Below are 16,486 nucleotides of genomic sequence, written 5' to 3' on the forward strand. Positions count from 1 at the left end.
GGTGTCTAGGTAGTAGCTACAGATCAAAGATATATATAAATATAAAGATAAGCAATAGAAAGAAGACTATCTGAGAGTATTGGTGATCACTCTAGAACGAGCAACACCAACGAAGTCATCAAGGATAATATTGATCATAGAGGTTGGGAGACATTCAAGTCTGCAAAACCGTGGAGAATTAGACACAATGGAGCATCCCTGTTGTACTCAACTTTTTCTATGAATAACAATTTTGAACGTGGGACTGAGCTTTCCATCTAGGTAGGTTCCAAACCCCGTTTCAAAAAAAGAAAAAAATAATAACGACCGTTTAGACCCATCGAGCCCGTCCATTTTGTGTAGCCCGACCCATGACCCGGTTTTCCTGAAAACTCTTTTTCCCCAAAATTTGAAAAACCAATCGGCGGTAATCGTCTCCCACAATTCAAAGACCCAAAATTCTCTCTCTCTCTCAAATGCGTGGGTGAAAGTGAAGATGTGGACGATTGAGAAGCAGTGGGTTCAGATCTTCGAGAGGCAGCAATGGGTCATCAACCAGGCCAAGCAGCAGGCCTTCCTCTTCGACCAAGACCTCTCCTCCCAACTCCTCCTTGCCGGAATCCCCCCCAATCCCTCTCTCGGTATCTCCTTCCTTTTTCATTTTTAACCTCAATTTCCTTTTCTACATAATTCTTTTCAACTTCACTTTAGGGTTTCTAGGTTTTAGCACAAAGTATTGCATTGGGTGTTTATGTAATTGGTAGGATTTGGCTGTCCAGAAGCTTTCACAGTTTGGTTATGCCTGTAATTTTACCGATGTGAAACCAATTAGGGATGAGTTTCTGCAGACATGAAAATTAGTGTTAAGAGCTGATAAAGGCCCAAATTTCGGCTTGATTTGCACTAATGATAGGGAGATTAAATGTGTTGCTCTCTATCACCTTAGAAATAAGCCTATGCAGTTAAGACAACCCAGAAAAGATTCCGTTTAAGCTGCATTTGTCTGTGCAAATGTATGTAGTGTACATTGTCCTTGCTTCTTTCATTGTTAGTCCGACTTATTTCCTTGGCTTCACTAGCAGTTTTTTTTGTTTTTTGTTTGTTTGTTTGTCATTACAGCGTTGAACCATCAGGAGCTGATTTCAGAAGTTCCATTCCCTCGCACGCGGCGTGTGATCCCTTTCACTGGCACTGATTGCTGTGGGTTTGATAACCCAGTTGCTACAGCTCACCACGGGCAGCTAGCAAATGGTTTGTGCGTGGAACATTGTGGGGTAAATAAAGGTTTTGATGTAGGAGAAAATGTATTGGATTTGCCGCAGTGTCCAACCAGTAATGGTGGATGTGCCTCCAATGGTGTTCCTCAAGATCTTCAACAAGAGGAACCTAGTGTTACGTCTCCTGAAGATGAGGGGAATGCAAGAGTCTCAGCCGCTTACCATGATTCAGCTATACAACTGGCTAGAGTCGCAGGAGAGGAGGTATCGGCTTTGCCACAGGGCCACAATGGGGATGCTGGGCGTGCCTCTATTGCTGTTCTACAAGATCAGAGAGAAGAGAATTCTGGTGGTATATCTCCTCAAGGTCAGAGTGATGCAAAAATGGTATGTCTCCCAAGGATCAGTAATGGTGGATGTGCCTCCAATGGTGTTACTCAAGATCATAGAGAAGAAGATCCTAGTGTTGCGTCCCCTGAAGATATGAGGGGTGCAAGAGTCTCAGACGTTTACCATGACTCAGCTTTAACACCAGTTAGAGGTACAGGAGAGGGGTTATCAAATTTGCCACTATGTCACATTAGTGATGCTGGGTGTGCCTTTGATGGTGTTATACAAGATCACAAAGAAGAAAATCCTAGTGGTACGTCTCCTGAAGATCATAGGGATGCAAGAATGTTAGACAGTTGCCTCGACCCTGCTCTTTCACTGGCTAGAGTTCAGAGATCTAAGTCAAGACAAAGGGCTCTAGCAATTCGAAACAGTACACAAAAAAGCTGTTCACAGGGCAATGGCAATGATGATGGTTATGCTGGTGGAACTGTGAAGTGTCTGATATCTACCCCACAATCTGAAGATGTCAATGAATTGAATGACAATCATTCTGTAGTGGAAAAACCAAAGATAGGAGAATTTCAAACCAAGGAAAGAGGTTCTCACATCTACTCTGGTAGAATTACTAGATCTAGAAGCTCTGGCTGTCAGGAGAACTCTTTAAATGTCAGTAGCTCTCCGTGTATTTGCAAGACAAGTGGTGGTATAGCTGTTGATTCTATTGGAAAATCAACGCAGCTGTCTAACCATGTAATTCAGTCACTGGAAATGGTCAGTTACTCTCCTGTAACTAATGACAGTTGTCAAGAGGGGGAATTGAAATCTCAAGACCACTTAAGCAAGGAGAAGCAAACTATTGAGGAAGATTCTACGTCTGCGGACTTGGAAAGAGATGAACACACTCCAAAGGCTTTACAAGAAGTCAAAGGTCCTTCAATTTCTAAGGATGGTGCTGGGAACTCAATTGTTTGTAGGAGTCCTGTTGAAGAAACACATCTAAATAAGGATCAACACATAGTAGAGACATCTGGATCTTCACCTGAGGCACAGAGGAAAGAGGTAATCACCTTTTTGTTCATTTTAGCTGAGCTTTGCCCATATGCATCAGTGATCTATTTAGTTAGTTTTCTTGTTTCATTTAAGTATTTTCTATATCCTTACTCGCTTACATTAAACATCTGCTAGTTTCTTCTAAACTGATCTTTTCTTATGCATAATAATGTTTTATAGGGCGGAATGGGTTTTGAAGGGGTGGATAGTAGTCCAAATGGTCTGCTCACTTCTTTGCATGAAGAAAAAGAAGCATCATATTCAAGTTTGATCAAGCAGGCTGCTGGACGTCCTCATGATTATTTGCTGGAGGAAATAGGAGTAGCACTTCCAACTAGCATTGACATTGAGGCAGTAAGCCACTGCTTAAAGGAGAACCCAGTCTCTCTTCTTCAGGATAATTTAATAATAGAAAATACTGAAGAATTGTCTTGTGCTGGAAAAACCATGCAGGGAAATACATTTGATTTTGGAGGGCCCAGCAAATTTTTAGAATTGTCAGGCAGTGCTCCACATGTTAAATCCTCACAGCCTAAAAATGTTGCTGAATTGAACGATAATCATTCTAATGTGGTGAAACAAAAGACAGGAGAACTTCAAATCAAGGGAGAAGGAAATAACATGTTCTCTGGTAGAATTACAAGATCTCGAAGCTCTGGCCATCAGGATAACTCTCTAATTGCCAGTGCCTCGCCCTGCATTGGCAGGACAAGTAGTGGTATAGCTTTTAATATTGATACTATGGAACAGTCGTGTTTGAAAGGACTTTCTACTCCTGCTAGTAAGAAGGGGATACATGGGAGTTCATCAGTAAAAATGCCTCCTTCCTTCATGCATGCTGAAAAGAAACTAGAAGAAGGAATGACCATCACTGCCAATGGAAACTGTAACTCACCCCTGGAAATGAATTGTCTGGGCAATTGTGAAGTTTCAGCCAAAGAAATGGAGGTCCAGAGCAGTTTAGTTGAAGCCGTCGAGGAGGAGTTCATTGAATCTAGAAGATTGTCAAACGGCAATGTGATCTCATCAGTAAAAGAACCAGATGATGCTTATACCGATGCAGATGCTAATACTTTGTTAGAATGCGGGAAAACTCCGAATCAGAAATGTTCCCTGAGAGATGATCAAACTCCCTTGCGAGTAGGCAGTGATTGTTTGGTTCATAGCCCGGTAAAAGAAGTAAGTGGATCTAATGTTGCAAAATCAACTGAGTTGGTGTCAGAAGAGTGTGCAGTGGATTCTAATGCCCTCTGTAATCCTCACAAATCAACAGACGGGGATTATGCTATGGTGTCTGGGCCTGGTTCTCATAGGATCCTAGATGCAGAGAATCTTGAAGTTGACAACCCTTATGCTGCTTCTAGGGATGAGCTCAGAAGTAACATGGTTCAGTCGACTGTAAATGCATACATTTCTCCAGAATATTTACAGAGGATTGTCGGTGATGACAGAGAGGAAGGTGGTTCGGAACCAACTGGATGCCAGACTGCAGAGAACTCCAAAGGAAGAAGTATTTCCTATTCTATGGATGGAACATCACCTAAGCATAAACGAAGAAAGATGGATGATAAAACAGTTCATGACTTGTCTACTTCAGTAGCCTTGAGAGAAGAGGTTTTTCATGCTGTAAAAACAGTTTGTATGTGTGTGAACTTGGAAAGAGAAGAACACAGTCCAACAGCTTTACAACATGTCCCAGGGCTTTCAGTTTCTCAGGAGGATGCTGGGAAATTAACTGTCAGTAGGAGTCATGCTGAAGAAAGACATCTAAATGAGGATCATATGGTAGAGAGGTCTAAATCTTTATCTCAGGCACAGAAGAAAGAGGTACTCATTTTTTTGTTTAGCTGCGCCTTTTGTGTTTTCTTTTTGCTTACTCTCATACACTGAACAATTGCTAATTTGTTGTTATATGATCTTTCCTTATGCATTATACTGTTTGATAGGGTGGAACGGGTTTGGAAGGGGTGGATAGTAGTCCAAATGTTCCGTTCACTTTTTTGCATGAAGAAAAAGAAGCATCGGTTTTCTCAAGATTGATCATGCAGGCTTCCGAACATCCTCAAGATTTTTTGCTGGAGGAAACAGGAGCAGCACTTCCAACTAACATTAACATTGATGGAGGAAGCCATTGCTTAAAAGAGGACCCACTTTGTCTTCATCTTCAGGATCATACAAGGCTAGAAAATGCTGAAGATGTGTTGTTTGCAGGAAGAACCATGCTTGCAAAGAGATTTGATTTTGGAGGGATCAGCAACTTCACAGAATTGTCAGGCGGTGCTCCACATGTTAAATCCTTGGATTTGAATAGTGCTGATGACGCAATGCCAGTACTTGAGAGTTTTGTTATAAAAACAGATGATGATCCACATAGCATTGCTGAAGAAGGAATCAGCTTTGACTGGAACCTTCCAAACAATGCAGTAGAACGTGCAAGTATTCTGGAGCAGCTTTGCAAATCTGCTTGCATGGAAACTCCCGTAGCCTATCCTTCAGCTTCTTATAAGTTGCAAAGACTTGAAAATCTACAGCAATCTGTTCCAACTGGGGCTTTGGAGCATGTAGATCTGAGGACCCTTCCTATTAATGATAATGTTAAGCAATCGAAGGACGGTAATGGTTGTTGGACTGATGAAGTTAGCCCAGCCTTTTATGGAAGATCCTATTCTGATTGCCTACCAAATTTTAGTGGTCAATCTGGTTGGGATATTAAGAAGCCTTATTCCTCTCCTGTTGGGAAAGTTTGGGATAGAATTGCTTCAAGCTCTAGTAGTTCGGGGAAGCGAGTGAGCTCAATCCCGGAGCTTGCCTGTATTACTGAAGAAATTGAGAATACAGATGAGGTAGCTGATACTTTTCAAGATGGCATTGTTTCTGAAGTGTTAAATTATTCTCCAAAAAGGTCACCGCTTGCAGACATTACAGAAATCCCCAACCTTCCTGCTTCGGTTTCTAAAGCTCTGCCCTACACTGATAGATTTAGTCTAGATTCAGTAACCACTGAATTCAGTTTAACGGGGACTCATAAGAGTGTCAAAAAGAAGCCTGGAATACAAAACAGCACTAAGAGAAGATATAACAATAATGAGAACCAGAGCGTATCTCGAGGAACAAAGGATATTAAAAGGGCCACTGGATCACTTCAGAATAGGTACAGCAAGCCAAAGTTATCTGGAAAAACCATTTTGCGAAAAGGAGGCCCTAGTTTGTCAGAGCTGGAGCCTAAACCTAACAATATTGTCACCAATATTACTTCCTTTATTCCACTTGTGCAACAGAAACAAGCAGCTGCAGCCTTACCAGGTAACTCTTGTTAGTATTTTATTGACCATAAAGAGTTATTTAATCATGAAAAATGGCAGTTTTATCTATATGTTGTGGTAAAAAAGAAAAATCGGACGTTCTCCTATGTATTAAATTTATATACCTATTTCTCCACAAGTAGATATCAAGTATATTTCTATATTTAGTGTGTCATAATAGTATATAGAACTGCACTACAGTGTAAGCGGTGGTTTGTTTTTACTGAGCCTGGAGTTATAGGTTTGGAGTTGGATTTTCACTTGATAGTCCCATGAAAGTTTAGTTCTCATGTAGAAGTTAATATAGGTTAATCGAACATGTAGAATTGTTGCGAATATAAATAATTGTTGCCTGATGGTGGGTGGGTATCTGCCAAACATCCTGGTGCCTTTTTCTGTTCTGCCGTTGTTAATTTGATTCGGTAGTTTGAGCTTCTTGTGCTTGTTTATAGCGAAGAGAGACATCAAAGTGAAGGCCCTGGAGGCTGCTGAAGCTGCAAAGCGTCTTGCAGAAAGGAAAGATTATGAACGTAAGATGAAGAAAGAAGCTATGAAGGTTGAGCGAGCAAGAGTGGAGCAAGAGAATATGAAGAAGTTGGAGCTGCAGAGGAAAAGAAAAGAAGAGGAGAGGAAGAAAAATGAGGCTGATATGGCAGCAAAGAAGAGACAAAGGGAAGAGGAAGATAAAAAGGAGAAGCAAAGAAAAAAGATGCGTGTTGAAGAAGGGCGCAGGGAGAAGAGAGAACTTGAAGAGAAGTCACGGGTGGAAAAAGTAAAGAAAGAACTAAAATGCCATGCCAGTGTATGATACTTTTATGCTCTGACTTGTTTTAGGATTTTTATCATCTAGGATCTGGCTATTTATCAGGCACATTGAATCTTGTGCTATCTTATCTAGGATGGAAGAGGACGCAAGAATAAGGAATCAAAATGCAATACCTTGCATAAGAAAGTGGACGAAGAAATGGAACATGACACTCTCAGGAGCATTTCAGAGACAGATCCTAGGAGTTCATGTGTTTCAGAAAATAATGCCAGAACAGGGACTGCTGTCAATGAAGAGTACTGTAAGGGCTTCAGTAATTTTGAGCATAAGGAAGAGGTAATTGTTAATGGCTTTTAATGACCAATTTTTACCATCACTTGTTAGAACTAGGGTGGTCTATGTTTAAGAGTATGTTTTCATTATTCTGTGTTATTATATGTGCATTGGACCTTTAAAATTTTTGGTCTTTGACCACTCTGAGGCCATCATATCTACGATCTTTATGCCATAAAAGAAGAGAAAACTAATTGTCTTATTGCAAGGTTTGTTTTCTTCTGTAAAAGGTAAAATCCATAAATAAAGGATACTCATGTAAACTCAAAACTGAACTACATTTAGAAACTTTTCTTACCCATATAGATACATACTTTTGTGCATATCTGTGTCTGGACAACCTCCTGCTGATACTTTGATTTTCAAGGTACAGAGTACTGTAGACCAAGCCACAGAAAATGAGAAATTGGTTGTGAAGACTAGTCGAGAACAGTCTTATGATATCTCTCCATACAAAGAATCAGATGATGAAGACGAAGAAGATGATGACAGTATACCAAATAATAAATTTATTCCTTCATGGGCAAGGTATGATTTTCAACTTGCTGTTATATCTTGGTGAAAATGCATAGATTCTGTACCCATTGAATCTGTGACTTCTCGTTATTTATTAGTTGCCTTTTGTTTGCTGCAGCAAAAATTGCCTGGCTCTTGTTGCTTCTCGCCAGAGTGTACCTGAGCCTGAGATGATCTTCCATCCCAAAAGCTTTCCCTGTATATCTGAAGGTACTTCAGTGTTATAACTTATAAAGCTATATGATCTCAAGAACTTTTGTATTCTTGCTACTTGATTAGCATGTAGTGCTTGACTAAAGATTTAATATGCTCATTTGCAGTTCTGTTGCCTCGAAAATATCAAATACAATAGCGAAGAACCACATCACATTGGAATTTGCTGAACTCTATTTGATATACACTTTCGTCAATGGGAGAGAGAGTTTTTGGGTCAAGAATAGGTATGCTACCTTTATTCCCATGTTGTCTTTCCTTATGATGCCGGCTTCAGTATATTTGTGGTGATAGTTATTGACGCATCTTTAAGTGCATGTTTTCCTTATTAATGCACATGAATGTTGAGCAATTTTCTTTCAGGAAAATGTAACATGTTACTGCTCATCCATGTCATGAAGAAAGTGATCATTAATTTGAGTAGATCTGAAAAGTATTTGTGATAGTTGGTTTTTAATTTCTTGTTGATTGTGGCAGATTTTCAAAGACTTGTTATGCGAAGAGATTTTGAGCAAGTTATCCCTTTCAAGCCGCTCTTTAGGTTAATAATGTAGAACTATTCTGATGTATAGGAGTCTGTTGTACTGTCATATCAGATATTGTGCAAAGTGACTGTAGTTAAGAAAGTAACAAGCTGTCAAGTTCCATTTTCTGTATGGAAAGGGCAATCACCTGAACTGTTGAGTATTTTCCGGCGCGTGCGTGGAGAACTTAGTAGTCATTGAGCAATGACATGTGGGTAATCATCTGTGTTTGATTTGTATCATAAAGTAAATCTCATGTATTATGCTTGGTACCATTTGATGGGGGAAGAACCCTTACGGCCTCCGTGGTCTGAATTTTCCAAAATCGGAAAACATACCACATTTTCAACAAGTACCTTTACAAATTCATACTTGTATATGTACTCTGTTTGAGATTGCATCTGCAACTAGCAAAAATTCTTTTAGGTAATATTTAAAAAAAAAAAGTTTCAATAAATACCTGTTAGTCAATATTGGGGTAGCTACATTTTAGGTTTTGCTCAACTTCATGTCTCTCCCAATCCAAAAAAAAAAAAAAAAACTAACATGTCTCTCTCTACATTTTGGTCTTCTTTTCTTTGTCGAAAGTCGAAACCCCCCCTAATTTTGGGTTTAATGTCAAATCAGTCCCCGCCTATATTATTGGGGGCGACACACAAGGTCAGTTTGTGTACACAAAAAAGTAAGAGCGAGTGAAACCCCAAAATGTCAGTTTGCCGAGAAAACGCCAACATCCGAGACAACCACCGGCGGTCGCTGGCGGAGAAATTCGAGCTCCGGCGGAACCTGTACAAGGCGCTGTGCAAAGACACGAGCCTCCCCGACTCCTTGCGCGAGGAGAACCGCTACAAGCTCTCGAAGCTTCCGCGAAACAGCTCCTTCACACGAATCAGGAACCGCTGCATCTTCTCCGGCCGAGGCCGCGCCGTCTACGAGACCTTCCGTATGTCTCGTCTCGTCTTCCGCGCTCTCGCCAACAAGGGCATGCTCAACGGCGTCAAGAAAGCGTCCTGGTAAAAACGGTGCGTTTCATTCTCAGCAAATATGAAAAGCTTTTATTTGTTTTGATGTTGCGCAGAGTTGTGTGAGTTTTGATTCACTAGGCAATTTACTAGGTATTTACATGGGATCGAATTCTCTGTGGATTAGGATGTTAGCTTGCATTTCAGTCACCGAGGGATGATGTAGTGGAAGTGACATTCTCTTTGCATCACTGCCTTGGAGATTTATGGTGTTACCTACTCATACACTTCACTGTTCCTATAGTATTGAGGCATTGTAAACTTCTCGAAATAATAGTAATAAATGGTTCATGATGGATCTGTCTTTATTCTCTTTATCTTCAAGTTTGGTATGGTTCCAGTGTTTAAGCTATATTTCTCTGCTTGTGCAACAGGTTCTTAGATTCTCTTTCTCACTTGGGCTTGTGGCATTTTCTGTCCCTCTTCCGTATGCTTTTTCATAGAGGAGTTTTGGCTATATTCAACAACAATTTATATTGGGGTAGATATTATGCTGATACATGTAGTTACTACTATAGCCTTGGCTATGGAACAGTTTTCTATAACTTTTATCTTTTTTCTGAAGAATATAGTGTTTAAACAGCCGTCATTTTACAAGAACCAAGCAACTATAGATATTCAGTGATTTGAAATTTAAGGTGAAGTAAGATTAACGGAACAGTGACACTGTACATTAATAATTATTGGAGGTCTTTACTAATAATTTCTACTACGTTAAGTTTTTCTTGTAGATATGTGTCATGGACAGGGTTGATATGATTGGTCTTGGACAGTAAAAAATAACGTTGTACTGTAAATTAAAAAAATAAAAGTTGAGGTTAGTGCCACATTGTGAGGTTCCGTGATGAGGTGCAAGTGTTGAAAAACTGATTAGAAGTTAGTTTTACTCGAACAGTGAAATTCAGACGTGAATCTGTTGAAAGTTTAAGGGCTTATATGATGCCCCTGAATATTCTAGAAAACTAGGATTCTAACTAATGGCTAGCTCCCAAGTTACTCTTTTATGATTGTTTCTGCAAATATTTTAAGCCGTGACTGTTTTTTAATTTTTTTGGAAAGAATTTTCACATTAAAAAAGAAAAATGCAAATTGTTGTCGCATGTTGCCACTGTTGCATGTGATCTTTTCAATAGTTGGAGATTGATGAGGAAGAAAGTGTGAATTTGTAATTGTTGTTTGACATCATGGATTTCCTGTTTTTGTACATGAATGACATATGCTACTTGGCTTAATATGATGGTTACACGTGGATTGGTTTCGGATGTTGGAGAGTTTAGAAACCAAAAAAAGCACAGCTTAACTTGGAACTTTGGTGTAGTCGATTAATTGGATGTTGAAAAGGATATCAAATTTTATTACTTTGAGCAGTTGGCTAGCCAATTCAACACATTGTGCTGCTCTTATAATTTTGTTCAGACATTGTAATAGGTTTGGCCTGCTATGTATGCTCTCTTAAAATGAATAAAAAAGTCTGCCTTTTGTTGTGTTTTGTTTGTGTGTGTGGATTCAGATACTGAAAACTTGAAATGACATCAAAGTAACACTAGATTGTGTTAAAATTAGGACAAACTTTGAATATGATGCCTCTGTAAGTAAGTTTGTTGAAAACTGAGAAAGAAATGAGCTAGGAAGGTATTTGACTAGAAAACTAATCTTTGAAAGAAATGTTAATCTAAGAAAATCTTGTTATTGTAATTCCAGGCAAGATTCATAGATTTAGGCACTAGAAAACTAATTTTAGAAAGAAATGAAATGAAAAGAACCAAATTAGTTACGATGAGGAAGGTATTTGCCAAGTATATTGTATGGATTATGGATATGTTAATTTGGTTATTGCAGTTTATTTGACTGATGATGTAGTCAATTCCTGGGTTAGTGTCTGACAACCACGGTAGTTCTTATTCATCTGGGCTAAAAGAAGTCCTCTTTAAAAAAAGACTTATGCTGGTTTACCATTCAGTATTCAGTAACCATGCCTTTTTTCCCTTTAGTGTCACTGGGGGTTGTATTTACTCAAGAGTTGATGATTTTATTTATCATTTAGGTTTTAAGGATTTTCAGTTATCTTACCTATTGACTAATGATAGTAATGCATTTTCTTACCTTTTCCGATTTGCCATTGCAGGTTCTGGCTGCGGAAGTTAGCAAAAGACATTTCTTGTTGGGCTATCTTTTGGTAGTTCCTGAGAAATTTGGTTCTGTTTTATCAGTTATTCATGTTGACCACTAGGTTTAGCAGTTTTTCTTAGTTTGTGTTCGGGGTATGTCCCGTGGTCCATTTTACTTAATAAAGAATTTTCCTTGTCATATGCCGCAAAAATGGGTTAATTCCAATTCATCTTTAGTGAATTATTAAGGGTTGTTTTGATCCATATTTATTGAATTCTGTTTTCATTTTAGGCTTGTCAATTATATTTTGCTTCACTTGTGTGATGAGCTTAATTATATACATCTTAAGTATTTGATACAATTAACCAAAAAATAAGGATTTTTTTTTTTTCATTTAAATTTGGAATTAGGTTCTGCTCCTTGGGCCCTTTGCAATACATTGTTGCAATCTGAAAATCAAACGAGAGTATTTCTTAGCAAAAGCTTTTCATGATTCATCATTAGTTTTTTATTTATTTTTTGTTCTGTGTTTATTATTCCAGTGCCTTAACTACAGGCTATCGATTACACGATCTTTATCCACGTAGTACTGTTTCTATCATGTGCCACGAGTGGCCCTTTTCATATGATATATGAACTCACTATGATAAAAGCACCTTGACCCTTTTGCATCATTTTCTCTCTGCACTATGATTTTTTGGTTATAAATTTTGATCGTTAACCTGAGGTCTCATAAAGTGTTAGGTCAAGTTTATGTATTAATGAATCAATCATTATGTGGTGAATTGTTCATGAACAATTTAAGCACTAGGATATGCATATTATTGGTTGTGCTCTGTTTGGTTCTTGACTTCTTGGTAACTTATGAATTTTGAAGCTAGAGTGGTTGTGGTTGTCTGACAGATTTTCTCCCCCTCCTTGCTGTTGCTGTTTATCACTTGTTAGACCGGTCTACTGATTACCAGTAGTAACAAGAAACAGGGAACGATATAATGTTGGGAAACTCGACAGGGTTCTTAGGGATATTTGACTTTTTATATTTCATTTCAAACTTCTGTAGGGATTAATGTTAGACATAAGACCAGCATCATTTTGGAAGTAAAGAATTTGAAAAGAATAGAAGTGTTCGACATGGATTCTTTTCACTGATGCATTCTTTTTACAATCTAGACAGCTTTAGGAGGAAGAACATCAGTGTTAATTGTATTGGTATTGTATAGAATCCATGTTATCAAAGACAGCAAGTCCTCAGCAGAAGAGTGAGTTAGAGATCGGCCTTATTTCTTTTGTTAGTCCCGACCCCTGAGTCAGTAGATGAGTTGAGCAGAGCTAATATATTAAGGACAAGAGAAATGAGCTAACTTTTCTTTGTTTGATCGACTGAATGATATCTCTTCCCCAAAATAGGTTAATAGGTTATGCCTCTGTTGGGACTAGTATCTCCAAGGTTGCTTACAATCTCATCTTACAATCCCATGTGTTCTAGGCACTGTTAGGGCGTCTTCAAACTATTGGTCTATATCTTCAAACTATTGGTCTATAACCTAAACTTAAATTTAAATTTTAGGCCAACTAAACCTACAAATATTTATATGGGTTTTACATCTCTAACCCATGGAGTCAAGACTCAAATATATTTTGATTTTTATATCATTGTTTAATCTTAAATTGAGTAAAAACTCAAACATATTTTAATCATTAATTGTTTTATATTAATAAACTATGACACTAGCCCACACTTACTCACTCATTAATTATAGGTTTTAGTCATATTTGGTTGAGTCAAAATATGACACATTTTAGATAAATTCTATTTTAGTTCAACTTAGATAATGGGTTGAAGATTAAATTTCACAAAACTCAAACCTGTTATATGTTTTAGACCAATGGTTGGAGATGGTCTTAGGAGGCCATCTTTGGTTCATGGAATCAAGTCTTTGGAAAAGAAAATCATTACTTTTTATTGTCCGGAAACCAAAGGAAGAGAGAGGAAAAGAAAAGCGAGGAAAATTGGGTGGAAAATAGTTTTCTCTCTCGATTCCAAGGATTCACTTTCCCTCTCCAATTCCAGAATAAATTCCATCTGCAACTTGACAAGGTCTAATATTCTCCATAATTGAGAAACCTAATAAAATGGGGAAGCTGCTAGAGATGCTCTTACAATATAGAGGTGTAACTAAAACCCTTTTGTTTAAAAAAAAAGGGTGAAGATTTTTTTTTAGAAAAAAAAAAATAGAAGACGGAAGATGTGTCACGCTCCATAATGAAACTACCACGTTCTTTTTTTCTTTTTAATTCCAGCGGTGTTTTAGGGTAAAACCTATAGTATATATATCTTTTAATTCTTTAAAAAATTTCTACTACCTAAGTTTTTTAGGTAATTTAAAAAAAACTTCACCACAGTAAATCAACGTGCACAACAAAAAAATAAAAAAATAAAAAGAAGAAACTGATCTAAAAGTCTTGCTGCCCGCTGCTAGTCTCATTCTCAATCTGAAAATTCAGGGTCGTCCTCTTCTTCTTCCATCGCACCCACCGGATACTAGAAGGTGAGAGCTCCATCTAATTTTCTGGATTTCATTTTCTGATATTTAAATCCCCTAAATCGATTGAAGCCACTCGTTAATCTTGTGAATTTTGATCTTAGACGATTACTGTTTTTGATTTTTATTATGTAATGTCATAAATTGATTGGGTTCTTTCCTTCAGCTCTGGGTTAATGTTCTGTTTTCCTTTTCTTTTGGTCTAATCTGGGTTTTCTCTGTTGTATTTGGTTGAATCAATCTCTAGTTCTGTACCGAGAAGTTCAATTCTTAAGCGTTGCTGCGTTTGTGGCCTTTCCAATTCGATATTGTAAATTAAACAAAGTACAGAACCTTGATATGTCATTTGTTGGATCACTTGCGTTTGATTCAATTTTATTGCTTGCAAGGTGAACGGGCAAAAAAAGAAAAGAGTGTTTTTGAATAGAAAGGTTCAAGGGAATTAGTAGAATTTTCATTATGATTTCAATATACGAGGTTTTTTATTAGTGTTTTCTTGTGAGAGACTGTTAAACTGGGACCATGAATTGTTGGACAGGGCGCTTAAGTCAGCCTTGTCTCTGAGTCTTGTCTTCAATGTTCACACTTGCTTGAAAATGAAGCGCAAGAAATGGTCAGAGCTCGAAGAAAAGACCCTTCTCACAAAATATTCTGAGCTTCTCAGCTCTGGAGCTCTAGCCAAGCTCAAAACCCGTGAGAAAAAATTCAAGCCCATAGCGGAGCATGTGAACTTAGTGCACAACCTTGAGGACCCTGTAACCTTCCCTTTCAAATGGTCCTGGCGCGACGTGTCAATCAAGGTCCAAAACATGCGTCACCAGTATCTGGGAGTCAAGCAGAAGATCCGGGTCTCCAAGGACGAGTTCAACTGGAAGGACGGTGAAAATCACTGGGAGAATTTTTTGAAGTACAAGGAAGTGTTTGGTGATGTGGAGCTTGATGCTAAGGCCAAGAGGTTGTGTGAAAATGACAACTTTGATGTTTTTGGGGATTGTGGGGACTTAGGGTTTGGGATTGACTGTGAGGATTTAGAGGAAGAAGAAGATGAAGAAGAAGATGAACATTTGGAAGAAGAAGAAGAAGAAGATGGTACTGGTGGTGATGACGATAATCGTGGCGAGGAATTGGGTAAAAGTGAAGTTGGTGAGTTTCGGGGTGAAAGAGAAAATGGGGACATGGGAACGGCTCAAAAAAGGAAATTGAGTAAGGTTGGATTGCATAGGAGGTTGGGGTTGATGAGTGCTCAGGTGTTGGACTTGCAGAATATGGTTGTGAACAGGGAAGAGGGGAGGAGAGAGAGGGAGTATAGGATAGAGAAAGGTGAGGCTGAGAGAGAGGATAGGAGAAAAGAAGTTGAGTTTAGGAGAGAGAAGATGAGAAATGAGAAGGAGGACTTATTAGAAGATAGAGAATTGGAGTTACAAGAAAGAGAGGTCATGTGGACAAGAAGGGAGTTTGAGAAAAGGTCGAGGTTACAGGGGGAGTTCGATGAAGAGCGTCAGAGGAGGATGAGGATGGAAGAGAGGAGGGAGGAGGAGGAGTTGGAGTGGCGGGAGAGGATGGTGGCTTTGCAAATTCATCATGAGAAGCAGATGATGCAAATGCATGCTGAGGCATGCCAGAACCAAATGCAGATTCTTGGGGTCATGGCTAGGTTTGTTTGTCAATTTTTTGGGTCGATGAATGATGGCCTTGGAGGTGGTTTAGGGACTCTGCCACCTCAAATTTTGCAGAATTTGCAGCATCCAGGCGGACTGGGTGACAATGGGAAGCCGGATTCCAATTCGCCTTCTGAGTTCCTCTAGACTCTAATTTAAACTCCTTGCATAGTGTATATATACTTCAGAACTGTTTTTTATTGTATTGAATATGTTTGTACTATTATGATTGAGAACAATAACTTTTCAAAGCTATACGAGCGGTGACTACTCTTAAGTCTGGAATGATGGTTAAGTGCTTTTTGGGGCAGTCAGAATACCATATTCCTACAACTTTTAAAGAAGCTATTTCCATTTGTATATTTTGTTTTGTTACTTCATGTGTTTATGTATGATGTTAGTTTGGCTAGAACAATGCTTAGCTAATGTACGTGTTGCTTGTCCATAGACTTTTGTTCTAGAAGGAATCAAGTCTTCTTATGAGTGACATTCTCTTGGGCTGTTTCATCCATTTAGTTAACCATACACTATAATTTATCTACTACCCAATAAAGAGAAGCTTTTATTTTTTTTATTTGTTACTTGTAGCCTGTTCATGTGGGCTATTAGAAATGTTGTGGTATCCAATGTTACTATGCCACTAAACTGCTGTTTTTCCATAATTTTGGATGCCTATTCTGGATGGGGTTTGAAGTTAAGAAATGATTCCAGTAGAGATATAGATAAAAATCATTCAGATGTGGAAGTATTACCAAGGGCGCTATTCTAAAGTTCTAATTATCATTATCCTTGTACGTTCAACTCTTATTTTATAAATTGTTCTATATACTCATTTTAAATGTATTTCAGCCTTTTCTACTAGCATCTTCATTGGGTTCTCAGCATTCAGTACTGAGGATCACACAACCCTTTGGTAAGTCA

At 38.4% G+C, this 16,486-nt stretch overlaps 3 protein-coding genes across 7 annotated transcripts; all 3 read left to right on the top strand.

Annotated features, from left to right (window-relative positions):
- Positions 1-446: 446 nt before the first annotated feature.
- On the top strand, positions 447-8,263 carry LOC101306386. Its single transcript, XM_004308495.1, has 9 exons — positions 447-620; positions 1,099-2,588; positions 2,760-4,406; positions 4,526-5,882; positions 6,334-6,683; positions 6,780-6,983; positions 7,354-7,508; positions 7,615-7,706; positions 8,187-8,263. The coding sequence occupies exons 1-9, from the start codon at positions 476-478 to the stop codon at positions 8,261-8,263; spliced, it is 5,517 nt and encodes a 1,838-aa protein (XP_004308543.1). The 5' UTR covers positions 447-475.
- A 630-nt stretch (positions 8,264-8,893) lies between these two features.
- Positions 8,894-11,649, top strand: LOC101307246 (ribosomal protein S14, mitochondrial-like). 5 transcript variants are annotated; one of them, XM_004306998.1, is made up of 3 exons: positions 8,904-9,255; positions 9,630-9,736; positions 11,381-11,649. In XM_004306998.1, the coding sequence occupies exon 1, from the start codon at positions 8,939-8,941 to the stop codon at positions 9,248-9,250; it is 312 nt and encodes a 103-aa protein (XP_004307046.1). In that variant the 5' UTR covers positions 8,904-8,938; the 3' UTR covers positions 9,251-9,255; positions 9,630-9,736; positions 11,381-11,649. The 5 variants fall into 5 exon arrangements, with proteins under 5 accessions (XP_004307042.1, XP_004307046.1, XP_004307043.1 ...); XM_004306994.1 differs by lacking the exon at positions 9,630-9,736 and having other exon boundaries at positions 8,894-9,255; XM_004306995.1 differs by lacking the exon at positions 11,381-11,649 and having other exon boundaries at positions 9,349-10,334.
- Positions 11,650-13,782: 2,133 nt separating this feature from the next.
- On the top strand, positions 13,783-15,878 carry LOC101306083. Its single transcript, XM_004306990.1, has 2 exons — positions 13,783-13,913; positions 14,446-15,878. The coding sequence occupies exon 2, from the start codon at positions 14,504-14,506 to the stop codon at positions 15,710-15,712; it is 1,209 nt and encodes a 402-aa protein (XP_004307038.1). The 5' UTR covers positions 13,783-13,913; positions 14,446-14,503; the 3' UTR covers positions 15,713-15,878.
- The last annotated feature ends 608 nt before the right edge of the window (positions 15,879-16,486 follow it).

Source organism: Fragaria vesca, linkage group LG7 (assembly GCF_000184155.1).
Source record: "Fragaria vesca subsp. vesca linkage group LG7, FraVesHawaii_1.0, whole genome shotgun sequence".
Lineage (NCBI taxonomy): Eukaryota > Viridiplantae > Streptophyta > Magnoliopsida > Rosales > Rosaceae > Fragaria > Fragaria vesca.